At 37.5% G+C, this 26983-nt stretch overlaps 4 protein-coding genes across 7 annotated transcripts in view; 2 read left to right on the top strand and 2 right to left on the bottom strand.

Annotated features, from left to right (window-relative positions):
• Positions 1-857, bottom strand: part of RPAP2 (RNA polymerase II associated protein 2) — a 36622-nt gene extending 35765 nt beyond the window's left edge. For both annotated transcript variants that reach the window (XM_021526252.3, XM_021526262.2), the window contains exon 1: positions 792-857. In XM_021526252.3, coding sequence (XP_021381927.2) covers positions 792-834 — 43 coding nt within the window. In that variant the 5' untranslated portion in view covers positions 835-857. The remainder of the gene's footprint in view (positions 1-791) is intronic.
• Positions 842-18348, top strand: GLMN (glomulin, FKBP associated protein). 2 transcript variants are annotated; one of them, XM_077785444.1, is made up of 19 exons: positions 842-1221; positions 2461-2584; positions 3046-3171; positions 4574-4693; positions 5689-5797; positions 6988-7234; positions 7706-7805; positions 8742-8929; positions 9393-9446; positions 10223-10253; positions 10618-10707; positions 11575-11616; positions 11708-11781; positions 12080-12164; positions 12951-13060; positions 14181-14244; positions 16170-16293; positions 17606-17688; positions 17814-18348. In XM_077785444.1, the coding sequence occupies exons 2-19, from the start codon at positions 2519-2521 to the stop codon at positions 17919-17921; spliced, it is 1821 nt and encodes a 606-aa protein (XP_077641570.1). In that variant the 5' UTR covers positions 842-1221; positions 2461-2518; the 3' UTR covers positions 17922-18348. The 2 variants fall into 2 exon arrangements, with proteins under 2 accessions (XP_077641570.1, XP_077641569.1); XM_077785443.1 differs by having other exon boundaries at positions 842-1249.
• Positions 2721-26412, bottom strand: C9H1orf146 (chromosome 9 C1orf146 homolog). Of its 2 annotated transcripts, none has more exons than XM_077785445.1 (5): positions 26309-26412; positions 23969-24062; positions 22699-22867; positions 19545-19623; positions 2721-2803 (listed from the first exon to the last, which is right to left on the bottom strand). In XM_077785445.1, exons 1-5 carry the CDS (start codon positions 26375-26377, stop codon positions 2771-2773), a joined length of 444 nt encoding a protein of 147 aa, XP_077641571.1. In that variant the 5' UTR covers positions 26378-26412; the 3' UTR covers positions 2721-2770. The 2 variants fall into 2 exon arrangements, with proteins under 2 accessions (XP_077641571.1, XP_021381999.1); XM_021526324.3 differs by lacking the exon at positions 2721-2803 and adding an exon at positions 18337-19079.
• TGFBR3 (transforming growth factor beta receptor 3) overlaps positions 26389-26983 on the top strand; it is a 226716-nt gene continuing 226121 nt past the window's right edge. Inside the window, exon 1 of the mRNA XM_077785441.1 lies at positions 26389-26470. The gene's annotated coding sequence lies outside the window, so the exon portion shown is untranslated. The remainder of the gene's footprint in view (positions 26471-26983) is intronic.

Genomic DNA, 26983 nt, shown 5'->3' with positions numbered 1-26983 from the left:
TTGCTTAACAGCAGATGTTGGAACCTGAAAAATATGAAAACCTCTAAACTGTAAGCACAATTAAGATAATTTCTTATTATTGCTTTTGCTGGCTGTGATTTCAGTAAGCTGGTATTCAGCAACCAGACACACTTTAAAAAGTGTGAAAACAGGCCCAACGCTTCTTATACTCTCATTCACCACGTTCTGTATGCACAAAAAAGAGAAAACATTCTGACAATGGCGTTGTGCCAGCCACACCCCCCGTCTCTCCAGGCGGTAAAGCCCAGTTTTACCGCGGCGCCCCACTGCCGTCCCCACGGCTGCCGCGGGGCAGGGCTGAGCCAGGGGCCAGGTCCAAGGCCTGACACAGAGCCGCTCCCTCCCGGGACGGCGCCCGGCCCGGCTCCCCACACGGGCGTCCGCGCAGCCGCTCCCCTCCGACACGGGCAAAGGCAGGGGCGCACCGGGCTGTCACCCTGGCAAGGACGCAGCGCCGCGGGCAGGGCTCGGCGCTCTGACGGCACGACCGCCGCCACAGCCCGTCCCCGATGCTCAGAGCCGCCGCCCCGGCCCCTCACAGCCCGAGGGCACGGCGGGTCCTGCCTCGCCCCGTCCGGCGCACCGCTCATCGCGGCCCCGCACCCGGCCCGGCAGAGCCCGGCAGAGCCCCGCAGAGCCGACCACGGCCGGCCCGCGCTCCCCTCCGCTTGGCTTGGGCGACACCGCCGCCGTGCCGGCCTGCGGGCACAGGGAGAGCCCAAAGCGCAGCCGGGGGGAGCGGGGGCTGGCGCGCGGACCCCGGCGCCCACCTGCGCGCCGCCGGCGGGACTTGCCCGCCGCGGCCGCCATCATCGCCGTCAGCGCCGCTCCGCCCGCCGACCTCTCACCCGGGGCGGGGCCGGGAGAGGCGGCAGCGCCGGGCTGAGGGCTTCCTCTGGCAGGGGCTGAGCTGAGCTGAGCACAGGCGGTGCCGTGCCCTTGTGGCTTGTAATTCAGCCGTGTGTTACAGGCTTTAGCTGGCAGCCTTTTCGTCCCATCCTGGCTGTTGTACCGCCCAGAGAAGGGGCTGGGGTATCTGTTTATTAGAAGAGAGTTTGGTGAGTATTAATAGAACGTTTCACATGATTCAGACGCTGCTCACTTGCCGCTGAAACCTCCTAAAAGATTCACTTGGAAGCCGGATTAAGTATTAAGGCCGGAGACCATCTGCGAGCTCAGCCAGCAAATCCATGCAACACGGTGGGTGCCTGGGACGCGTTTCAAGGCTGTAAGTACATTGTCAAGTTACTGAGGGCTGCTGTTCGAAAGTATGTTAAATTGTTTTGGCGGGATTAGTAATAGTCTGTAAAATGAAGAGTTTAAATAGTACAAGATGTGGTAAGAAAGTATGTGGTAATGATCTGGTTGAAATGACAGGCTAGAAAGGATAGGTTTCAGTGACATACAGGTGTCAGAATGGGCCCTGAAGAATAGGAAGTGAGTTGTTTATTCTTTGAATAAAGAAGGTCATACACAGATGCCTTTTAAGCTTTTGTGAGTTGTCGCCTCTTGTGAGCGTCTAGATAGGTTCATTATCTGTGTGTTGTCTCATTTAGGTGTGCTGGCAATTGGCCAGCGTCAACCCACCACTTTAGGTAAAACTAAGAAGAAAGGCTCAGGACATTGCATGGAGATGCCTGTTTTGATGAATAGTTGCCTAATTAACCAGGTGTAGGGGTAATTGACAATCATAGTGATAATATAACCAGGTTTAGGTCCATGGCATTACTTAAAACCATAAAGATTATGACTGCTGCTATGATATATCACATGGGATAACCAGGCTTGATTGCATTTTTAATTCATGAGCCTGGCTACATAAAACTTGGTACATACTTGACATTACTCAAGTGTATAACTTTGTTGTTTTTAGCAAGAAAGTTTTAAATTTTAATACCTAGAGGTAAAAAGCCACTGCACTAGTCCCACCTAGACACTAGAAAGAAATAAGTGAAACTGCATATGTAATCTTCACTGGACTGTTGATATAAACAGGCATGGTGTTTGAATCAGTGCCTTCACACACCAGATATCGGGTTAGTGTGTTCCAGTCAGGGCTGAGCAGAAGCTCCTCTGGTCAGAATAGGCACAGAAAATGTAGTGTGTCATGGGTGTGCCTCCTTGGCATGCAGTGAGCCCAGACTTGCTCTGTGTTAGCTGCAGTTTTCCATGTCTGTGCCTGCAGTAGTCACTGAAACCTTCACACTTCTTAAGATGACCCAGATAGTACTTGAAAAATTATTTCCCTGTACATAGAATGCATGTTGTTTCCTGTCTGTAATACTGTTTCCTGCTAATATGGGGAGTAGAATAATATAGCATACACTTAGTAAAAATGAATTTTCCCTTATTTGCTAATTATGTAGTCTTTATATTTGTCTAGATTGTTCTTGTTCCCCCATTAACTTTTTTTTTTTTGATAATGTGATTATTTTTCAGCCTCTGTTTTAAATCCGTGTAATATAATACTGCCCTCTTTAATTTATAATAAATTTTCATGCTGGAAGAACACAGTCAAACTAAAATGGCAGTTGATGAACTTCAAGACATAATACAAAGATGTGTAAGTAGTTTTCCTTCCTTAGAAGTAACAAGTGTCAGTAGTGCGAGTTTCTTTTCATATATTAGAATTAAAACCAAAATTACCTCAAAAAACAAGTCCACTGTTAGTAGAACTCTTCATGGAACAGCTAAGTTGAGCCTCCATGTTTCATTGCCTTCTCTGTGGTGCTTATCCCAAGATGCTTGATTATTTCTGCTTCTTGGAGAAGGAGGTGTGTACCTAGGAACAAAAGCTGGTAGTTGTAGAAAACACATCTTCCAAACAGCAAGCTGTAATGTAGACTTAGTGCTATTGAAATACTGCCCTGTCTTCTGTAGTAACTTGGTAGCTTTTTTAGTAAGTTAAAAATGTATAGAAGTTACAATGATATTACATCTAATTTTGAAATGAAAGCATGGATTTTCTTATTTCTTAATTGACTTTGCTAAGTATGAGGTTAAACATTCATATTTTCTTTCTAGCAAATTCTGGAAGAAGCTGATTTCAAAGGAGAAGATTTCAATCTGTTTCAGGTAGCAGGTCAGAAATGTTTGGAAGATGGATATGCAGCTCAGTTATTAGAAGTAATTCAAAATGAGAAAAACAAGGTGAGTTTAAGTTTGCACTGCATAGTAGTGTTTATTAACATTAAATATAAAACTGCTAATTAAGAGGGGAAAGCTACTTTCTCTGTGGAGCAAGGCTGTACATAAGAGTAGCTAATAAGTTGCCCTGTGTTAAGTGCCCATTATTCTGTATTCAGGTATCTTACAGAAACCCAAGTCACAGTAATCTTAACAAAACCATTAATAACTCTTCTGTGAGTGAAGCAAAGAGAAAAGGAAGTAGAAAAGCATAATTAGGAGAAAGTGGCATGTCCCACTTCCACAGGACGGGGATTTCAGATGGTGTACTAGGTCTGGCTGGCATGGAGTTGGCTTTCATCATGGCACACTGCATAGTGCTGTGTTTTAGATTTGTGACCAAAAAGGTGCTGATAATACATCAGTGTTTCAACTACTGCTGATCAATACTTGTGCAGCATCAAGGCCTTCTCCCTTTCTAACTCTGCTCCCAGTAAGCAGGGAATTTGGGAGGAGACACAGCTGGGACAGCTGACCCAAAGCAGTGAGATACTCCACAGCATACAACATTGTGCTCAGCAGTAAAGACATGGTTGGGGACCCATTCCGAAGTAGCTGTTGTTTGGAGGCTGGCTGGGCATTGGTCTCATTGTGGGAGTTGATCTGCATCATTCTCCATCATGCTCTGCTGTCTTTTGTCTTTCACTTATTACTTTATTACTTTATTATCTTCAGAGTTCCTCTGTTTTGTCCTTTTGATTCTCACCACTATTCCCACTGAGGGACAAGAGCAAGCAAGCAGCTTAGGGGTGCTTAGTTGCTCTTGGGGGACAGCCTACCACAAATGGATATAATAATATTGGCCGACTGTAGGAGCCAACTAGGCTGATGCTAATCTGAAATACTGATGTCTGTGGGCATTAGGGATGCTGGGACAATATACCAAACTGAGAGAGATAAATAGGAAATTCAGAAAGAAAGGCAGGGGCAGAATATTTTAGCAATGTTGCATGGAGTTCAGAATCTGTTACATGGGTTTCACAATCTGGTTTTGAATTTTGTGAGTTTGGAGTAACAACTGAAAATCTAAATCCCTTAATGAATAATTTTTTCAAGTGTTCTTTCAGCAGAACTCCTCTGCTCAGTCCCATTTTAAATGTATTGTCATGCATGTTTAAAAGTATATATTGGTATGTTAATAATTAGAAGAAAACTATACAAAACATGCATCTGTGTTTATAGGTATGGGGACAGAAAAGAGTGTGTGTCAAATTATGGTAACAGTTGCTAAATATTCAGTGATAGCAACTGTAATGGTTACTGTCCAGGACACTGATCTGTTGTTGTCTTTGGTCTTTATATACACAATCTTTCTGGGTTTAGAAGACATCCAGCTTTGGTTTATTCTTCAATATCTGGTTTTTAGGTTATCATCAAGAATATGGGTTGGAATCTCATTTCTCCTCTTGTTAGATGTATTTTTATATACAAACAAGAAGATGATAAGCGAGAACACTGCCTGAGGATACTAGATCAGTTGGCACAGGTATGGTACATGATTATGATACAATAATGTTAGGGAAGTTCTGCACAAAAAGGGATGCTAGATCATTAATCCATGAAGATAGTACACCAAAGGCCAGTTACACGTTTATACAATTTGATTCTGACAATATTTGCATAATATCTACATCACTACTTGGGTAAGCTGCTCTTAGTTTAACATTCCCTCACCTCAATTGAAAGGTACAGAGAATTCTATGCATGGTGTGTGTTCAGTGGGTAGGGCTCTTTGTTTGGAATTGGTAGGCTCAGCCTCAGAGGTATGTTTTTCACATGAAAATGAGCTAAATTAATCTGAAGGACACAATTTAATCTGAGTTAGCTAGCTTGAGTAAAACTTACAGTATGTTGCTAAATGTGTTTTCTAGTATCTAATTCAAGGTCTCTCTGTTCATGTTCTCTCTTTAGTTGTTTCAAAACTGTTCTGCAAGACCTTGCCATTTTCCACTTATCTCTGTCTGAATAGTATTTATTGTTCTCTTTTCGGTGATTCACTTGGAAAAGTCTTATTCACCCTTCCTCAAATGAGAATCATTACCTGATGATTCTGATGGAGTAGAAGCAGAAAAATATTTTAACCTGTAAAAACTTATTCTCTTTCATTTATGCACTTCAAAACCAACTTGCAAACTTTATAGCTTGAGTTAAATTCCGACTCAAATTCTACTTCTCTCTTTGCTCCTGAAGATCAATTTGCAAAGGTACTCTGAGGTTTTTACAGCCTATTAAAATCAGGTTTAGTGTCAGTTTTTATGATTATATGTTTTCAGCTCATATGAAAGTGTACATACAGGTATGCTCTACAGTAGATGTTAATTGTAGGCATGTACTTATGGTTTCATATTTGTTTTCTTAAATCTAATCTTGGATGTTCAGATCTTCTCTCTTGACATTCAGGAACTTCTGTATTGCATGTGATTTATTTTTTTTTATTACGACCATGATTATTTAAAAATACGAATTGTTCCTCTCTTGCAGCTTTGCAATCCAAAGGAACTTTTTTTGGGTTTACTTGAGCAGATTGAGCAGACCTCTGGAGAGCAAGTGTGTCAAACTGTCATGTTATTGCTTCAGCCTTTGCAGACAGGTGGGATTAAGTTTATTTTGTGATTTCTGAATTAAATTATTTTCTCATTTATTTATCATTTTATTTTAGCCTTTGCTGGAATGGTTTCAGAATCAATCCATCATGACAAAGCTTTACTGTCCATTATATTCTGCAACATAACACAAGGCATAAATTTCATGCTTATATTGGCCTGTTAAAAAAACATTTCTGATAGAACTAATAGCAGTAGTTGAAAAAGCAGTGTTCAGCTATTTTTTTAATCATTTACAAGAATGTGGTCCTATGACAGTTTTATTTAGAGGTGTAAAGCACTCCTACTGTTGTTGCAGAAATAGGAAATCACATGGATTTGTTAAATTCTTCATGATTTGATTTTTAAAATATGCAATTCTATGTTTTTGTAGTATAAAATTGTAATTTTGATTGAAGCATGTTGAAATACTTTATTGGTGAGGGGGTGAGTGTTATTCTGGCCTACATATGAAAATTTAAAATGTTGTGTGTGGCCACTCTCTAAGTGGGTAACAAGCAGTAGTTTCTGTTTTGTTATATGAGAGGAAATTAAGTATTGTGTATCAAATTGAAGTCTGATTGTAACAATCTCCAGGATATGTTATTGTATTAGATTAGAATTTAACAAGAGAAATGCGTGGTTTTTTGGGTAGCCAATCTGCAATTAGTCTTCACTGGGTTCAGTTAAAGTGGAGAGCCTCTTGTTCTCCTTCCTCAGCCTGGGAGAGTGTCTGTTATTTTTGCCATGGAGTAAAAACCAGAGTCAGTTCTCAGCAGAAAAGCTGGGCTATTGTCTCTGGTTTTGGTAAGCACAGGAGTCAAGTAACAAATGCATTTTCCTGGTCAGATATGTATCATTTTACTTAGCCCAGTTCTAGAAAACAGATTTTTTTTCAGTCCTAATCCTGGTGCTGTGGAGAAAGGAAGAACATTAAAATGCAGGACAGATTTAATATTTGTTATTTGCAAATACCTGGCCATGTTAACTACAGTGTATTAAACCAGGTGATTGTGTTTAATCTTGCTGGATTTGCTCATGTGATTTCAGGTATCAGTCGCTCTTCTTCCCTGAAAACAAAATGTTTCCTTACCTAGTCATATTATTTTTCTTCATGTTTTCCTCTACTAAGTAAGTGATAACTTAATGCCTCAAAATGTTCTCTCTTCTTTTCCTCTTTTTTGTTTTCTTTCCCCAGTGCTTTTGAAACTTCAGAACAAGAAGGCCTACTCAGTGGGTTTGTCATTGGCCATGATTATGAATCAGCTCTCTCCCTTACCTGTACCTTACACAAAACAACAAATAGAAGAAGATAAACTTGGTCTCTGTCAATGTTGTAATGCAGTGGTGGACTTTGCTAAACCTTTTGTGAATGAAGTTGTTAAAAATATAGAAAAGTCATCAGAATACAATGATGTGGAGCTGAAAGAAGAATTAATAAAATTGTGAGCGTTTTATGTCTGTGCTATATATTCCTCTAACTTAACAAAATGAATAGTAGGCATTTATTATATAGGCAGCAAATAAATAATCTTTTAGAGTTTTATAATGCTGCCAACATATATCTAACTAATGTGGTATTTTGACAAAGAACCCCTAAATAGATCTTATATATTTATGCATTCTGTTTAGTAGAGGGAAATGGTAAAGAACTATTAGCTGCTGCATTGTGAAGCTGAGTTGGTATTCCTCTGTTCCTCAAATTTCCAACAGTGAGTATAATCATAGTCTGGAGGTGAAGTCTAAGTAATGCTTCTAGAGGAGATGTTGGGGTTTTATTTTTTTTATTCTCCTTGGAATACCTTGAATAGCAGCAGCTGATATGAATATAGGCATTATTCTTGGTCATCAGTGACGCTATCACAGTCTGTATTTATGACTGTATTGGTGATTTATTCCACCCCTTTCTTTTTCAGCTGTATGAGAAGCCTGAAATACCCACTATTGACAGCTCAGCTTGAACAACTTGAGGGCATTGAAGAACATCCTTTTCGGCATTTTGCAACTGAAATTATAGTGAGTGCAGTGGAAATGAATTAAATGTGTGCAGAACCAGTGGTCTAGTTCACAACTACCTCTAACTTGTTCTAGTGCTCATTTTGATTTCTGTATTGGTTAGTGAGGTGACTTAATGGGCTGTGTAAGTTATATCCTGTTGGGCACAGTCTGAAACCATGTTTTTATTTATAGCTTTAAGTAGTAAGAGCTGAAGCTAAGGTCAGCAAGTCATGCTTAGACTGTATTACATCTTGCATAATGCTAATTTTCTAAAATGTGCCTTCCTGGATGTTGGGTTTGGACAACTCCAGAATAGTGAGCTGACCTTGATCTCCCCATTTCTCTGTAACATGTACAAGAGGAGTCACACTATGTCCTAAGCCACGTGAAGGGCGTGAGGGGGTAACCACTGTAGTATTTCTGATGTACAAATGTCAGGTGTTCCCTGTGTTGTGCATCATGGGAAAGAAAGGCCATACAAAGCAAATCTATCTTGAAATCAGGGCTTGCCTTTTGCAGCTAAAAATTGTGTTCCACATTGATTAGTAAGGAAAAAAACAAAATACTGAGTATTCTGTGATCTGAAAAACACTGAGATTTTGTAACATAATGTTTTCATGAATCTGCTGTTACTCACTGAGGATAAGGAAACTGAACTAGGAGTTTGCAGATGGTCTTCATCCTCTTTTGCTAACTTTTGTGTCTTTGACTTTGCTATCTTAGTAATGTTTTTCTAACACTAGTTATTTTTCCTCCAGATTTTTGTGTGTGTTTGTGCATATATCATAAATCCCACATATGTATATTAATTTATATATTACAAACGTAACATTTACATTAATTTATATGCATGCTGTACAAGAGAATGTATGTAAATACAGTTAGAGCTTTAAAACTGAGTTGGCATACAGTTATTTTAGAGGCAACTATAGGAAATCTGTTTTTATTTTTTAGGACATTTTGTGGAATATAGGAGAATTGATACCATTAGTGTTTGTACATCATAAAGGCAAAAGTCCACACTGGGAGAATCAGGAGTTTGCAGACATAGAGCAAAAGAATTCTGCTGATTCTTTGGCGAGTTTGTCATATCTGGTGTTTGTTCAGCATTTTGGTGTTGAATGCTTTCCAGTGGTTTTTAGGTAAGAATCATTCTTTCTTGCTTATTGTAAGTCTGTACTTTGAAGATTCTTTCTGAGTGGAAGAGAACTTTATTTGTGAATAGTTATGAATGAAAACTGCATTTCAGTAGTAGTAATTTTATGTCAATATTTATGCATTTATATTTTATGTAACTTATGTTATATAAAGAACATACTCCTGCAGATTAATCTAGTGTAGTTTAATTTTAGATAAGCTGTCCTTTAAAAGAAACTGTGATTAGTCACATGCTGTATTAATTGTTCATTTACATATCTATAGACAGTTTCCCTATAAGAGTTCTTGACAGTGATTTGACTTAAATTTTTTTGTCTATTTAAAAAACAATAATTTTAGAATGAGATTTTAGTTTTTTAAAAGAATATGAATCCTGTCAAATATATGAATTATGTGCAAATGTATATGGCTTATGCAGTTTAATGTAGCTGGATTCTTCTCTTCTAGTCCTTCATACCTTCTGCTGTGCAATATGACACATATTGAAATGCTGCTGAAAAGGTAGGGTTTGTAGAATTTGCGGGTCTAGATAGTGTGATCTTTTACAGTAATGCATAAAAACAAATTTGAAATATAGATTCAGAGGAGGTTTATAAGTTGGAACATTAAAATACAAGTTTCGCTGTAAGATGGCGTCTCGTATTAAGAAGCAGAAGTTGTCTAAACACTTATGTATTGTTTTCATCTTGTATTTTTAGAAACTTTATTATGAACATGTAAAATTGGTAAACACATGCAGAATAATTACAGTGTATACTTACTTGCCCTTCTATAACAATTATTACCAAAGGCAACTATTGTGAAAATATTTATTTGAATGCATTCTGACATGATATGCAAAATTATTAAAGGTCAGGCTTTCTAAAGGAAACCAAACTTGACTATATATTGTTATTATTTTACCTTCCATAAGCAGCAGTGTTACCAAATAGCCCCTAGCACTGCTGTGGAAGGCAAGTTTCCTATTCTGACTGCTTACCATTTCATTTTCTTTGGTAATCAACGTCTCAGTACCTGTGGGAGATGACACTGCTTTTGAGCATGTATAAATACTGAGGGGAAAATAATTTTTGACTGTGAAGAGATGAGCCTAATGTTCAATTTCTCATCAGCAAGTTTATTCTAAAAATCTTTGGGAAGAGTAATAAAGATTCTATATTTTAAAAATGGAATGAAAATTGTTGAGGGACAAGTTCTTGTTGACGTCTGTTCTACTATTTCTTCGGAAATATCAACTATCTTTTTAATTCACAATTTAAATCTGATTTTTTTTCTAGAACAGAAGAATCTGTATTATCTAAAGGACTAGTAAGTTGTTTTTTTAAATTAAATTTTCAATGTTAGGATGTTTTATTTTTTCAGTGTAACGAATAGTAACATTTTTGTTTCTCCTTCTTAGAGAGGTATAACTGATAGTTCCAGATGATAGTTCCAGAAATAATTTGAGGCTTAATTAAGTATGCTTCAGTCTTACAAATACCTGTATCTATTGAACTTTACAGTTCTGTGTAAATGTTTAAATTACAGCTATCACTTATAAATGCAGCTGCTTGGAATTTTCAATATCTGAATGAGTATTTATGAGTGAAGGCTGTTTTTGTTAAGCTGATAAGTTCATGTCCTGTATACGTACATACTGTTGATATCTTCCTTTTCTTTTCCGCACCTGCAGGATCTGTTTGAGAGCTGTTTATTGAGAATGGAAGATAACAGCCTTCTGCATCACTATTTAGAATTCAGAGACTTTATTAATGTACCTCAGGTAATAAGAAACAGTGTACAGGACTCCTCAAAGTTTGATTAGAAAGAACCTAAAAGTTTGGTTAGGAATACCTAGCTGTCCTCTAGGTGTTTGAGAAGTGTCACTATAGGACGTGTGAAAGCACAATGCGAGCCGCTGCTATTGCAAAGGTGAAAAATAGGAAGTTTATTTTGACTCCAGCAATTATACTTTTCCAAAAGTGACAGTGGATTGGAGGGTGAATGTGCCACCTCTCCAATGACATTGGACAAACTACTAGTACATCAAATTTCTCCGCCTCTGTGGAGGAATGGTAAACAATAGATTGTTTACAGAAAGTTGTGTGAGAAAGTTCTCTACAAGAATGTAAACTCAGAAGGCTTTAGAAAATATTAAGAATCAGGGCAACAGAGAAGAGGGCATCTTACTGGACCTGTATACAGCCATGCTGTTAAATTGAAACCTTCTGTGTCTTGCTATACAGAATTGATTGTCTTTTCTACCTGCAGCAGCATGAAGTTCCAGTGACAATTAAAATACACCCAGTGTATGTACAGGTCACTGAAGCAGGTGGGCACAGATCTTAGTTGAAAGGTGGTACTTGCTTGTTTTTGTCTCCTCCTTGCCAAACTTCTGCTTGGCTGCATTTTTACCTGGAAGCAGCAGGACAAGAGTAGTGCTCTTGCAGATCAGCCCTGGGATTTGGACTGCTGAAGCAAGCATGAATTTCTCTGATGAGAATCTTCTATTCCCTGGACATTCCCAAGTGTGCTGTGGGTTTTTTGTTTGATTTGTTTTTTTTAAAGTCTTGAGTAGATTTTAGTCAATGTGATATAACATAATAATCTGTATGTAATTATAAATTGTATTTCCTTTCTTTCACTGCAGGATTTGGTGAAAATTATGACCCTGTGTCCCATGGAGCACATGGTATGTTAAGTGGCCTACAGAATCAGTTGGATTCTGAATGCTGAATTAATTTTTTTTTAATTCATCTGATAAACATCTCTGTTTTCTTTAGAGAAAGAAGAGTTTAAATATTTTGCAGTTGTTAATAGACAAGTTTGATACAGAGGGAAAATACACATTATTCAGGTATGCATCCAGGTTTCTGTAGATTGTGTAATATCAGCCCTAGTGCAGCCTAATTGCATCCATATGTTGATCTCTGACAGAATTTCTATCTGATAAGCCACGTTAATTTTACTATATTAATGTTTGAATAAATAATGAATTTCAGTCACCTCATTTAAAATTAGCTGTCTTATTTAAATGTTACATAGTCATACTGTTCTTCTGTGGGAGTTTTACCACTTAGCGAATGTTACCTAAGTTTTGAGCGAACTCTGTGGCAGCTTTAAAGAGATTATATCTTTGTTTTGTTTGTTTGAAGGTGTTTACTGAAGACAAGCAACCATGCTGGTGTGGAAGGATACATTATTAAAAATATAAAAGATCAGATTCACTTAGCATTAACGGTGAGGCTGTTACCAATACAAACCAAGTTGTCTTCTCAAAATTCTGTCAGTACGATATTGATAAAATGTCTACAACTTAAACTTTGAGTGATACATTAAAAAAATCCACTTTGAAAAGACACATAAGATTAGAAAATTTTATTAAAAACATTACTTTGGCTTTTTCTGTCTATGCATATTTAGGTTATAATTTTACAGTTGTATTTTTAATTGCACTATCTTAATTGTATTTTTCTAAGAAGTTACTACCTTTTCTGTGCTTGAAAATACATTTCTTTCCTAAAGTGGGATTGCTCAGTATATTCTTTTACCCCCTCAGTTCCTCATTTTTAAGATATAATTCAAATATTACAGTTCAGATAGAATTAATAATTCTTTCTTTGCTTTTATGATGACAGTCAGCATTTTATTTTGAGTGCTTTGCAAGTGATACATCCATTAGGGGAAGGGCTGGCCTAGATCAAAGCTATTTTAATCTCATATTTTATAATAATTATACCAGAAAGTTGGGAAAATTAATTAAAAATAAATTACTAACTTTTTACTATGCAGCATCAGAATTCTCTTACTACATTTCTTCCATTTCTTTCCTGGCTGTCAAAAAGACAAAAACTTTTAAAATATGAAGAGGCTGATTTGTGTACTTCACTCACAGGTCAATATTAGAAAATATTTCTTACAGTGTTTGAGTTTTTTTTTTAACTTTTCTGTTTTATGCAAGTTATTGTTACAGTATTTAAGACCTAAATTTTGCACTCAGCTGAATTTTTTTGTATTTTATTTTAGAAGGAGTATGACAACATTTGGTTTACAGGACATCATCTGATCTCCCTTCTAGATTTAGTACTTTCACTTCCAGAAGGTGCTGAGACTGATCTTCTGCAAAACTCAGACAGGTGAGTTGTAATCACAATTAAAAGCTCTTCTTCTTCCTTCATTATTAAAGAAGACTTTAAACTACCTTACTACAATGATGTATGCTGTCATGTAATTAATGAGGTGACAACATCAATGTATTTTAGGATTTTGGAACTAAAAATGGAAATGGTCACTTATTTTAACCAGCTCTGCATAGAAGAGTGTCACAATGCCATTACATTAATTTTTAACAATAAAAGAGGATTTCCTCCTCCATTCCCCAGGGATGTAAGAATTCAGATGTGAAATTACATAACTAATGGTAAAGCATTATTTCCTCAGGAATGTATGGTTTGTCAGCTCTCTGCAGAAGCAGTTGAAGGAATAAAAGCAATGTGGTGTGGGTCTAATATGATACAGGGGAATGATAATTGGATGCAACCTACGATGCAAGGCATCTTTGAGGCAGTTTCACAGATTATCTCATGAGTAGGATTACAGATCCACCTGAACAGTAAATAATTGATGTTCTAATTTAATAATAATTAAAAAATAAAAAAATAACTGAAATGTGTCTGAAAATATCTTGTGTATATAGGGTAGGTCTTCCTGTATAAGTAATATAATGATGCTTGGGCTTGTAAATCAGTGGGGAGATAATGTCCAGATGGACACATACCTGCTTAAAAGAGCTCAGAAGTATAATGGTTAACTGTATTTGGTGTCTGGAAAACAAAAATTAATAATCTCTGCTCAAAAGTATGGTAAAGCAAAAAAAAAAAATTTAAAAAGCATGCTCAAAGTAAAAATTCAGTCCAGTAATAAAGAAAATTGTCACACTAGTTTCGAATCAACTTCGGATCACCAGTGATACATATTATAAATTCTGTGATAAGGTTCTGTCTCTGGAGGGGACTCTTTCCCTCACAATCACCAGCCTTCTGCAATCTGATGACAGTTTCAGTTTTGCTTGCAAAGTGTGAACTGTTGTATGGCATCACTACACACTGGTGCTCTAGGTGGAGCTGTACTGCTCAACAGATGGGTGGTTGCTTTCTGTACAAATGGATACTCCAGCATCTACTCCAGCCTGTCTGGCTAATGGACAATTAAAATTATGATCCTGGTAATAGGTATCTGTATGTTTTTAATTCACAGGATTATGGCATCACTGAATCTGCTGAGATACTTAGTCATTAAGGATTGTGAAAGTGACAATCAAGTATGTACTATTTTATTTGAAAATTATTGATTAGCTGAGAGGTGGATTCACATGAACAGTGTTATCCTTCATTCAAAACACATGTGTTTTGCATTTTTCTTTGGAATGATTAGTTCCCCAGAAGTGATGCTTTTATTAAGACATTAGGAAAAATGTGATATGTTCCTTTGTTTTGATGAATTTGTTTCCATATATACTGTTCCTATGAACAAACTAATCTTCTTACTCTGCCTGTTGAACTATGATCTATCTTCATAACCATGGAGTATGTCACCAGAAAATCACATCATGGAGTATGTCATCAGAAAATCACCCAACAAGTATTCCCACACAAAAAAATTTTTGCTTATTTATTTACTGGTATCCCTCAAACTACCAACTGGACATCTTTATAGCAATAATAATACAATAATATCATTTTCTGGCTTCTAAAGTACAGAAAAAAAATCGGATCTACTTTTAGACTAATTTGAGATCTAGGAGTAAATTTTTTAAGTGCCCAATAATGTTACTAATCTGATTAGAATAACAGTAAAATAACTAGTATTGATTGCCGAAACAGTAATGAAAATGAAAAGCAAAAATAGCTTTCAGTGGGTGCATTTCTAATTTACTGTTTATGTAATTAATTGTGGTAGGCTGTATCTCTTTGTCATATTTAAGGGGTGATTGCTATTTAAGTACTCATAATCGTCTCCTCAATTACATGTAAATACATAGCTTTGTAAGAAAAGTAAGAATTCCTCTTTTATTATTAATAAAAAACTACATGCAGTAGCTCTCAGCTGCTCTAACAGTGCTGTCTAGTACCTGGCAAAAAGAATGTCCATACAGTTTGAGGAAAAAATAGCATCACATCTTCTGAAGATTTCCCCTTAAATTTAGCCTCTGTCAGTTCTTCTTGACTTCTTCCCTGTCTCTCTTCATACAGTGCAAGTGAGGCAGAAAGAAAATGCCTCCTTCCATGTCACTTCAGATATTTTGATTGCTGTGTAGTAAGCATTTTCATTATTAAGTTTAAAAATAAGTATTTTTCTAGAAAATTCCTTTTTAAAGCCACATTCTGGTGGAAGCAATTACTGTTCTTTTTTCAACTGTTAACTGTAATTTGGTGAAATTTTCCACAATCCACAGTGGATTCACCGTATTTAAAATTGAAAATTATTTTTTTTATTGTCCTTATTCTGCCCTTTGAGGATACTGCCTGAAGAAAAGAGTTGTATAAATGGCTCCTGTATCCAAAGACACAAAGGCTGCTGTGTATTTGTTTGCTTCTGTAGCAGCTTGTTTTCTCTCTGTAAGCCTGAACAGCCTTGGTTTTGAGCATCTTTTCCTTGTACCTCCTGCTTCCTGAACACCATTACTGTAAACTCCTTCTTTCTGCCCATATCCAGCTGGGGGGGGGATTTTGTTGTCAGTGTGGCTACTGTGCTGAAGGATGGGAGAGTAGCATATCCATATCCAGTAACGTTCCTACAATGCTTTTAAAATGCAATCTAGACAATTGGGAAGTATGATATTTATCACAACTTTCATTTGGCATTGCAATTCAGTGTTATTCAGGAATGTTAATTTAAGTATTTGTTGTGTTTTACTGCTGAATTATCTGAGAGGAGCCTACAACTGCCATTTACTTGCTGTAGTTAGCAGCCTACACACTATGTTCCTCCCTCCCTCTTCATCTTTTTTTTGACTGCTTCATTGGCCAATCAACAAATAATGTAGGGGAGAGGAAGAGGAGCTGAAATATCCATCACAATGCTGTTCATGCTTAAATGCAAGACACTGAATTTTTTTTTTCTCTTTTCCTCCCACTACAGAAGTGTTATGTTATAAAAACTAGTCAAAAAACTTGTGCTCAAAAGCTTCGTATTGCAATGCTTCATTGAAACTGTTTTGTAACCTTCTCTGTTCTGTTTGACTAGACTGGTATATGGACCACACTTGGCAAGATAGAGCAGAATTTCTTAAAACCGCTGCGTGTAGGACTCAATATGTCAAAAGCACATTATGAAGCAGAAATTAAAAATAAGAAAGAAAACAGAAAAGGTCAGTTTTTGTTTTTTTTTTCTTCTTAGCTTTGTTCATATCTAGAAACTTTGGTAATCCTTTGGAAACGAGGAACTGGTGAATGCTGCATAGATCAGCTTTTATTTAACTGTTGCCACTATTCCTAATTTCTGAACTTATCTGTCACCACACTTGTAAATTTTATGGAAAACTGATCAAACAGTCACATGAAGACCTTCAGAACTTGTTCTGCATTTATACTTTTGATTTTAATGTTACAAAGGAGAAACTAAGTTTCTCTGAATACATAACCCTTAGATTGCATACCAGGTGTGGGAGGGTTAACAAGAGAAGAAATAAGTCACAATGCTCTCTAAAGCCTAAAGCATTACATTCATTTTTTAAAATACATTATATTTTTTAAATCTGACACACAGAATCAGATTCTGCTCTGGGTTAAGCAGACACATTGCACAGGGCACAAGAGCTGCTTTAGGCAATCTCTCTGTATGTCAGATCCTCTGTTCCTTGTGATCTCCAGTATAATTAAGATAGCCCAAGGAATTTGTGTCTGCTACTAAAAATGTCAATACAGCTTTTTGCCCCTAGTCTTATCCTCTTCTGTTGCAAACTATGTACTTATGAGGCAAGTAAGGGGACTTTTTATCAAGACAACCTGTGGATATCTCTCTAAAGGGAATCCTTCAAAATCAATCAGGAAGCTTTTTCTTAAGTCCCTCTTATAGTTCTCTAGCCTTTGACAAAGTATTAAGAAATTTGAGTTTGGGAAAGAACATCTAACTTATAATAGTAAATGGTTTAGCTTTTGTCCTTTGTGTTTAATCTTTGTAAGCATTACATTGAATTTCAAATATGTGATCTGAATGTAAGAGGTTTTCCCCTTATTTTTCAGACCTGTCCTTGTAATTTAGCCTGCTGCAAGTAATCTGTCTGAAACAGAGAAGCCTGCAGCCTTTTCTTGATAAAATAAGTATTTAATGTCTGGATTCATTAAGTCAAGCTAAAGAAAGTCCTCCTATCTCCTTGGATGTGGAAATACTAAAAATGTATCAAAACTGGGCCAGATAACATTTTATTTTTCCTTTTAAAGAGCATGTGAGCTCTATAAAATTAGTTCCAGTTGCAGATCTTGTCTGTTTACTAATGTAGGCATTTGTGTTATATAAAGATATCATCCAACTCAGTCTTCCTCTTAAGGTTCAGCACCCTCTGTCATGTGTTTTGTCAATCCCTAGATTTCTGTTCTTAACAATTACTGTCATGAAATGATATTTTAAATATTCTTTTAATTCTGAGGGTCATGTTGGTTTCTTCACGTTTTTTTCTACAGAGGCACAAAGTTCTAACACAATTTGCTCTGTAACTGTTAGTGGGGAAAAGATGCCTGCCATGACTACTGGAATGCAGCTTCAAGTGAGTTTGCACTTCAGTCACTTAGAAGTACTGACGTTTTTTTTTTCCCAATGTGGAAACAAGTAAATGTAAAATGGGTAAAAAATATCCAATAAAAATAACACTAATCTTTCCTGTCATTTCAGGTTTTACACTCAGCTCTCTTCACATTTGACTTAATAGAAAGTGTTCTAGCTCGGGTAGAAGAACTCATTGAAGTGAAAACAAAGGCTGTAATGGATGAAAACAGTTAAGGCAGCTGAAGTGTTTGGATTAACATATTCCTGACAAGATCATTTGGACTATGAGACTTCAGTTGCAAGGGAGGCTATGGCCCTTTAAAGAAGAGCAATTTAGAGTGGCCTCCAGAAGAACTGCAAATGCTGCTCTTAATGAAGCCTTGTTGCTGTTCTTTTTTATTTACTTTTGCTCTTGTTGCATGTGATTTGCAGATATGGTCTGTTTACTCCTCTTCAGAATTTGATGCTTTTTCTTAAGTTTAGAAACTAAAAAAAACCCAGGTGTATTCTTCTCTGTGGCAAGGAGGTATGGTTAGGCATTTATTTTTTTAAACTTTCAGCATTTGTTGGGTAATAGTTGCTCACTGGTGTTGTGAATTACAACGATTTTTATCAAGTGATTGAAGAACCATTAATTAAAAAGCCCTGTTTAAGCAAAAGATATTTTTATTAGCACATTTTCATGTTGACAAACAAGCTTCTCTATTTGCAGACAGGACTGTAAGGTACGGATAGATAACATTATAGAATATAGTATCTATAGATAGTAAAAACACTCTGGCAAAGGAAACCAGATTTAAAGAAAAACACATCAACTTCGAGCCAAATGAGATTTAGAATTTAGCAGCATAACAGGTAACACTTATGTTTAAAAAACAGTGTAAGGTTGCACACGTACAGCTGCTGTTTTTAGGGATACCTGTATTTTTGAATTGTTTTGATCATCCTTATCTTTAATCGTACAGCTTTCCTTAAGATATAGTATTTTTTTGGGGGAGTTATTAATAAAAAGATGAGACTCTAAGGTCAGAACCAAGTTAAAAAAATGATGACTTTCCTATAGTACAGCTAAACCACTTTTTTTCCCTCCCTGGAAAGCACATTTGGTATCAAGTATGGTATTTTTCACTCTATAGCTATTTAATACAAATTTTCATGCCAAATACATATGTTGTATGTAGTCTTTTGAAATGTAACTATATTTTTAGGAACATGCTATATTTTGTTTAAAATGTAGCCACTCTATTTATGAATAAAAAACCAAATACTAAGTTAATTACAGTGCGATTGGTACTCCTGAAGCATTTTCCAAACTGGACTTTTTTCTATTATTTGGGCTTTTGTCATTTCTATTTTGCAACGAGTATCATCTGCCTGTGGCTTGGAAGTTACCTTAGAGAAAAGAAAAATAATATGACTAGAATACAGTGACTTTCAAGTAATAGAATATTCAACATTTATTTTTCCAATAGTGGAAATGCAAAATTATTTAGCAGTGAAATTTGAATCATGTGTTCTCAAGTAGGTGTTCAGGAATGTTGTACACAGAGGTGATAGTATTTCAACAGGAGTTAACAGTAAGTGAAGACATCCCAACTTAACAATGGTAAATAGGTGCCAAACAAGCTCTTAGATATCTAATTTCTTTTCTTAAATGCTATTAAGAGCTATTAAGTTACCTTTAGCAGTAGTTTAAAGACTCAGCTAATGCATCAGAGTACAAGTCCTACCTTAGTGTATTAATGGTGTGGTCAGTATAACCTCAGAAGTTCCATTAAGGAAAACCAAGTATTTTATAATTCTTGGCTTTTCCTGAGTAATACACTAATGTTTTTAAGTGTATGCAAGTGAACTTACCTTAGCCATAGTTAGCATTAATTTAACAGTTTCAGCAGGATTATGAACTGGAATTACACGTAAATTACTGCCCAGGAATCTGCACATCAAAAAAAAAAAAAAAGGTTACTTCTAGGATATGTATTTAATTTTTTATGCCATAAAACACAAACAGCATTCCCACATGAAGTAAACAGCTTTTTTGTGTGCAGTTTTACTTACAGGGAAGGCTGCTTTTATTCTGAAAGGCAAGTGCAGCATTCACGCTGTTTGTAAAGCCATCTGTCCCATTTCCGTACCACTTATTTAGGTGGGATTTGGAAGGGCTCATTTCTTTATTTAGGTCTCTTCAACAATCAATCAGCACTTCTTAAGCATGTGTACATTCAAAGAGAGCTAAACCCTCTTCTGTGATATTGCTGAAGACTCTTCTCAGTGGCAGTAAAAAATATTTGGGTTGTTTTTATAGCTGTGGCAGAACACAGCAAAGTATCTAAAAACACTGGTAAAAATACTTCAGAATTTGAATGAAATCTTTGTAGTGTACTATAAATAAAACAACCTGTATTCCAGACATGATTAAAATAATGGGATAATTCCACTACTTTAATGTAAAGACTTGTTCACTTAATACTTTAACCTAAAATGAATTATTTCTATAAATAGTGTTATTAATATGCATTCATTCTTGAGAAGGGGATCTAAAGATTTAAAATAGTAGCATGAGTTATTTTTCAGTGAGATTGTGGAGGAGAGACATCAAAGCTTAGGCAAACACAGAGCCTCTCCCTAAGAATTGCACTTTAAGTGTGTTGTAACAATGACGTTACCTTTGCTGCTTTCTGTCATAGAGCTAAAACAGGAGAACGACTTCACAACAAAGAATGAGGAATTTTAAAAAACCAAAATGAATTTAAATAATGCGGATGAAGTGCCCAGCTGCTCAGTTGCATAGTCCCCTGTGATCTCTCCTTGTGCCTGCCACCTGTTCTTCCCTGCAATCTGTCTGATGACTTGGAGTCATTCACATTAAGACCTCCTGCTGGTAAGGTATCTCATATGAACTTGTCTGCCCTTGCTTCTAATTAGCAAAAATAAATGTTACAGGAACTGTCCTCTAAGCATAGACACTTGGGTCCCTGGTGAGTTTTGCTAAAATGTGATGTAGGAACAAGGGCTGGATTTACATTTTGAGATTAGGGAAATAAATTGATGCAATTTTGCTCATACTAGAATGGGCTTAACAAAGCATGAATGAACTTTGCTTATGTGCAACAAAGAAACAATTACATGTACTTACCTAGATCCAAGAAAATCTATTTCTATAAACAGTTTTGCTTCCAGTAACAGCAGGTCTAAATTTAGTGTTGTATGGACAGAATACTGGTCATTTGAAAACGTCTGGCCTTTCCTCCAAGGTATTTAAAACTTAGCATACAGATAGGTGTACTAAGGTTATTTGTGGAATGCTTATTTAAGCTGTGATGATAAACACTACTTTTCTCCCACTTCCCCCATGCTATACACAACTCTACATAAAGTGTTCATGTTGTTAACAAGAATCCTGTAATTTTCTTGTTAATAAAAAATAACACATCCCCAACTGCAGCAAAACCATAGATAAGTGGAAAGAAGCAGTAATAGAAGACAACCTGACTATACTAAGGGGCTTTGTTTTTTAACAAATCAAACAAGTGGCTTGTAGTTCCAAAGAACATGGCACAAGTTTCAACCCCACCAGTACAAGCTCAGTCAGTGATTTAAAAACAGAAGCAGAACTTCAAGCTGCCAGGTAGTAAAAAAAGCACATGCATTTAAATATATATATTTATATATATAATTGTCCCTTGTCAACATCAATTAGATATTGCTTGCAATGAAAAAAAAAATTATTTTAATAAAATTACTGACTTGCCAAATGGAATACAGTTCCAAACCATCACATTTTAGTGATCAGCATGTGTACAAAACCCATTGTTCAAGTAGATTGAGAATTAGCACTGCCATCACCTGAATAACATGGTCTTGCTGAGTGGTGGCTTGACTTTTAAAACCTCTCATGAAAATATACATTTTCCCAAACAGATAATAGATTTCTTACATTTAATCTCATACATTCTTTATTCATCAGCATTTGGCAGTATGCCCAGGATTTAATGGAACTGGTGCTAGTTACTTAAGGAGGTAGAGATCAAAGACTTCATTAGAATAGCTGCTTTTTTGAGGCCAAGAGTGACAATCAACTGCAGTTAGGGCTACTGTACCTACAAGAAAATAGTTCTGACAACAAGCATGGAGCTAGTCTGATCACTGTTGTCAGCTGGTCTGTACTAAAATATGCAAGTTTTCAGACTTCATTAGAAATCAGAGATAAAAATTTTAAACAAACCAATTTTAATATAATTTTATACTTTCAGTGTAAAATAACATCGATTATTTAATTGTTGTAGCACAGTGTTAACAGATGCTGTTCCAAGTAAACATTTTAAAAGCTGGTAAAAAATCCGTACTTTACAATAAAGCTTTTTCTCATTACATAAACTTACCTGCTCTGTTTTGAAAATGACAATGAAAATATGGTTATAGAGCTAAGAAAGTTGTCTAATTTTCCAATTCAAGAGAAAAATTTTAAAATAATTATATTAAATAGCCATAAAATGATTGAAAGGAATGTTATTTGCTATGTTTTGAGGAACATCCTCTTTTGTTACCTATGATATGTCAGATTGATTCAGTTGGTATTCTTTTTATTTGCTATTAATAAACAAATACTTTAAATAATTTTTAACAGTCCATTAGTAAAATAAATAAATAAATTTGTGTATTCCTGAAATAATTCACAAAGGGTAAGATTGGAAAGAACCATAGTGTGTCAACTCCAACCTCCCTGCTTAAGCAGGGTCATCCCAGAGCACACTGCACAGGATTTCATCCAGATGGTTGGAATATCTCCAGTGAGGGAGACTCCACTGGGCAATCTGGGCAATCTGCTGCAGTGCTCATTTACCCTTAGAGTAAAGAACTTCTTCCTCGTGTTCAGGTGGAACTTTCTGTGCATCAGTTTCTGTCCATTGCCTCTTGTCCTGTTTATTCCTAAAATAATATTTCCAAATCCAAGACTGCTATTTCATTTCTTCCTAGCAATATAAAGTTCAGTTTGATGTTGAAATCATACCTTTTCTGAATCCTGAACATGACACTCCATTCTTCTGGTCCATGAAGAGCAGCTGACAAAACCAAAAAGCTGTTCCGATGGATGTTTATGAACTTCTGAATTCTTTTGGAAAACTCTTCTTCCCCTGTCCTAAGCAAGTCTTGAGTGTCTGACAGCATAAATGCAATGCCTATTGAAGAAACTGCTGTCAGTGTAAAGGTCATGGCAGTAACAGGATTAAGTTCTCACCACAAACCAGGAAGCACAATTCTTAAAGCAACCATTCGTTTGAAACACAATGGAACAGAGCATGAATGAATTTCCACATCTCTGATAGGGAGATTTGGCCAGTGATGACTAATAGTTTTAAGATAAGACTACAAATATCTCAGGTTATTTTTCTACCACAACATCAAAAACCCACTAGCTATTACATCTTCTCAAAGTAGACACAGCTGTGCCTTTGAAAACACATGCTTCAGGAACAAGCAACTGCTATAATGGAATGAAGTTGAGGCAAATGCAAAGGCTGACTGAAAAGCTCAGGAAGGCCTGTTTCTAAATTAAATAAACAGTTGTAAAATCTTAAAAGTTAGCTAAACTGTCTCCCATGAAAAATGAACTTACAGCTCTGTCAACTTAAGTTGTTCTGAAAGGGAAAGTAAAGAAGGTTGAGTTTAGGAGAGTTAACACCTGAGCATACAGAAGTCTATCTCAACATGTGCTAGTCCTTAAAGTTCAGGAAAACGGAAATATCTCATCTACGTGTCTAGAACATCTTCTGTGCTAAAAAGGGAAAACGGCTATTTCATGTTTACAGTTGCAGTGATTTCCTAATCAAATCCACTTAATCCTTTCCTCACCTCCTCTGCTACCACCAGCTGTGCAAATTCAACTTGGAAGTTGAAAGCCAAAGGTGTTGGTTCACTCTTACATTTACAATCGCTTATACTAAAGATCTTGACGGCAGTTTACATGTTAGTGGCATTTAGCATGTTTGCTCAGTTATAACAGAAATTTACTGAGCAGTTCAGCTGATGATCACCAAATCTCATGTAGATGTTCTGTATGTCCAAAAAAACCCAAAACAATTATAGTGTTTAATCCCCAACATTATCTGTTTCATCCTCTGATTTACCCACAATCATAGCACAGATCCTTCCACTACTGCACAACATCCCAACAAGATAGATTTTATTCAGTTTAGTGTAGCCCACAATTCAATGACTGGCCTGACTCTGTACTTCTTTGGATTTTATGATTTAAAAGCATAAACTTTAAAGTACTGTACCAGAAAGAGGAAAAATCACAGATCCAGTTTCCACTGATTCTGAATATCGAACTCGGTGTTGCTGCCTCTGTAGAACTGTAGAAATTTCATGATCCTAAATAAATTTTAAAAGGTTATTTTGAAAAGTTTTTGGCCAACAGGTTAGAATATTCTTAAATCATCAGCTGCACCACTGTAGATAGACCTTTGGCACTGTTGTTCAAAAATTATTTTTCATTCCACTTAAAATTTTCAAAAGTACTAAAATGTTAAACCTGATCAATTTTAGAGTATTTGATTGGAAGTTACAAACACTGAATAACAATTCTGTATGTGTATGTTCAGTTTGTCTTATGAAACTCTTGCATAATGCATAAAGAAGGTCAAACATTTTACATTCTGTTTTGAAAAGATATGCTAAAAGCAGTTTTGCATAAGTGAGGATCATATAGTGTGTTTCTATGACTCTGGTTAATTAGGCTGCATTATTTTCACAGATGTTAGCATCTCAGCTGGAAAATCATTCAGAAATTCTGTATGGGACATGATTTTCTTTAAAGCTTTTTGACAGAATGCAATCCACACAGGAAAACTAGAACATTGCACTGTGCAGCATAATCATCTACAGACTGGAATGTGTTTGGATGTATTTTTTAGCCTGCAAAAAGCATTTCTGCAGTATGTTCCACAGAAACTGCACGAACACATATACAGTAAAGGTTAAATCACTGAGACATTTTAGCTAATAACATGTTCTTTAACCTACCCATCCAAAACACAGCCAGCCTGCTTACATAGGGAAGTGCCATGATTTAGTGGAAGAGTACAACAGAAAATCTGGATTGCAAGTGAACCTTGAAGGGGACATTAACCAGAAATGTCACGCTTTCAATTGGTCTGGAAAGGGTACACTCAGTGGCAACTGCTTGTAAGGTTTAGCTACATTTTGTAAAAAAAATAATAATAATAATCTCAGCTTCAAAGCCACTGCTGAATTATTTAATGTACAAATATAAATAACATCTATATGAAAATAATAGCTCATAACCAAAACTGATACAGAAAAGCTGTAAGTACACAGTTTGTGATAATTGGGAGTGGGGCTGGGCCAAGCCTCATCCCCAGTGGGCTCAGCTGTGAGCAGCAGGTGAGCAGCACTGACAGCAATGAGCCAGGGAGTGACCAGGGGCACTGAGCAGCCACCAAAGGGAACAGAGGGCAGACAGGGGCACTGCATCAACATGAGGGTAGAAAAGGCTGGGACAAAGAACAGGAAGGGCAGAGCTTACAGCCTTCTCAAGTGATGTTGCTCTCTATGAGCAGACACCTAAAGCCTTCTGATGTGGTACAGTGTTCCTCTGTTTGGGTGAATGCTTAAAGGTTTCTGAAATGGTATGGTGTTGTGGCTGTCTCAACTGTGACATGTACTGTGACAAAAAGCCAGCTTGGATCTGTATTCAGTTACCTCCATTGCTTGCTTATGAGGAAGTCTTACTAAGAGCAGTAGTTTTGAGTAGAGCTGGGGGTAGGAGTGAGTTATACAGGTACAGCTAATGAAATTCACTGCCATCCATTACCTGCCACCATATTATGGCACAAACGTGCACAGTTTACAGCCTGTAAATTCTAAAATGAGCAGGCAAGTAAGTATAGGCTTTAAACAGACAATTCAGGAATTACTTCAATGTGGTTTACCCATTTACACAGTGGAGATGGGGTTATAACCTTGTCAGCCAAGCTAGCGTAAGACATCCTTGCTTGTGAATCAAAGCTCTCTTGCTTCTAAATTCCTGCCAGCTGGCATGAAATTGGCCTCAGCTGCAGAAGCTAATTACCTGCTCCTTGACATACCCTTTTGCTTTACTTGGGATCATGTCAAGGCTTCTGATATTAACAGACAAAAATATATATTAGTAACTGTAAGACTGAGTATTTTAAACTGAGTTATGTACTGAGTAATTGTCTACCCCCATGTTGATACTGTATAGGAAAAATCAAAGTATTTAGAGAGAAATTCAGAAAATTCAGCACCATTTCTGATGGAACTATTGATAGTGCAAACTGAAAGAGGCATCAAGTGCAGTGCAAAAACGATGAGTCAGGAGAATATCCTAAAGCAGTGTAACTCAGACTAGCAGGTAGCAAGAATACCAAACATATGGAAGTAGCTAGGAGAAAATACAGTTGGACACAAAAATAACCAGTATTGTAATAGAAGCAGCTTCAGACTAATATCCGGTTTATCCAGAAAAAAAGTGTATTCATTGACACTGAATAAAATATTTCCATATGCAGAATATAGGAAATTCTTTCAGCCTTTCCTAGTGAGTCAGATGCTGGCCTTGGCAAGGGGTGTCCTACCTGCAGAGCTGTGCTCATAATGACCGTCGTTATCCACCGTGTCTGCTCCTGCCCACAACTCTCTGTCATTTTTTTTCAGTGGTTTAATAGCGCTGCAGTGAGGTGTCACTTCTGAAAAGACTGGGAAAAGAGAGACGACAAATATTCCTGCCGGCTACCGAGGTGAGATGTTTGAAGCACGCGGACACGTTAAGGAGCTGATTAAAAAAGCAGCGGAGCGCCGGCAGGAGTGAGGGCGGCCTGGAGGTTCCCTCAGCCGCCGCGCCGGCCTCAGCCGGGCCTTCCCCGGGCCCTTCCCCGGGCCTTTCCCGGGCCTTCCCGGGCCTTCCCCGGGCCCTTCTCGGGCCCTTCCCCGGGCCCTTCCCGGGCTCTTCCCCGGCCCTTCCCCGGGCCCTTCCCGCGCCTTTCCCGCGCCCTTCCCGGGCCCTTCCCGGGCCCTTTCCCGGGCCCTTCCCCGGGCCCTTCCCGGGCCCTTCCCGGGCCCTTCCCGGGCCCTTTCCCGGGCCCTTCCCCGGGCCTTTCCCGGGCCCTTCCCGGGCCCTTCCCGGGCCCTTCCCGGGCCCTTTCCCGGGCCCTTCCCCGGGCCTTTCCCGGGCCCTTCCCGGGCCCTTCCCCGGGCCTTTCCCGGGCCCTTCCCCGGGCCTTTCCCGGGCCCTTCCCGGGCCCTTCCCGGGC

The sequence above is a fragment of the Lonchura striata genome, chromosome 9 (genome assembly GCF_046129695.1).
Source record: "Lonchura striata isolate bLonStr1 chromosome 9, bLonStr1.mat, whole genome shotgun sequence".
Lineage (NCBI taxonomy): Eukaryota > Metazoa > Chordata > Aves > Passeriformes > Estrildidae > Lonchura > Lonchura striata.
The sequence above is the reverse complement of the archived record's forward strand: the minus strand, read 5'-3'. Positions and strand labels throughout refer to the sequence as shown.

Bases quoted from the DNA above. Each gene is read 5' to 3' on its own strand.
- C9H1orf146 (XM_021526324.3), bottom strand. From the start codon at position 26,377: ATGACAGAGAGTTGTGGGCAGGAGCAGACACGGTGGATAACGACGGTC. The intron at 22,868-23,968 runs GTACAGTACTTT...TTTCTTCAATAG, and splicing joins TGTGATTTTTCCTCTTTCTG to GCATTGCATTTATGCTGTCA. The intron at 19,080-19,544 runs GTAAGTTCACTT...CTTTTCTCTAAG, and splicing joins TAATGCTAACTATGGCTAAG to GTAACTTCCAAGCCACAGGC.
- GLMN (XM_077785444.1), top strand. From the start codon at position 2,519: ATGCTGGAAGAACACAGTCAAACTAAAATGGCAGTTGATGAACTTCAA. The intron at 10,708-11,574 runs GTAATAAGAAAC...CTTTCACTGCAG, and splicing joins ACTTTATTAATGTACCTCAG to GATTTGGTGAAAATTATGAC. The intron at 13,061-14,180 runs GTGAGTTGTAAT...TTTAATTCACAG, and splicing joins CTTCTGCAAAACTCAGACAG to GATTATGGCATCACTGAATC.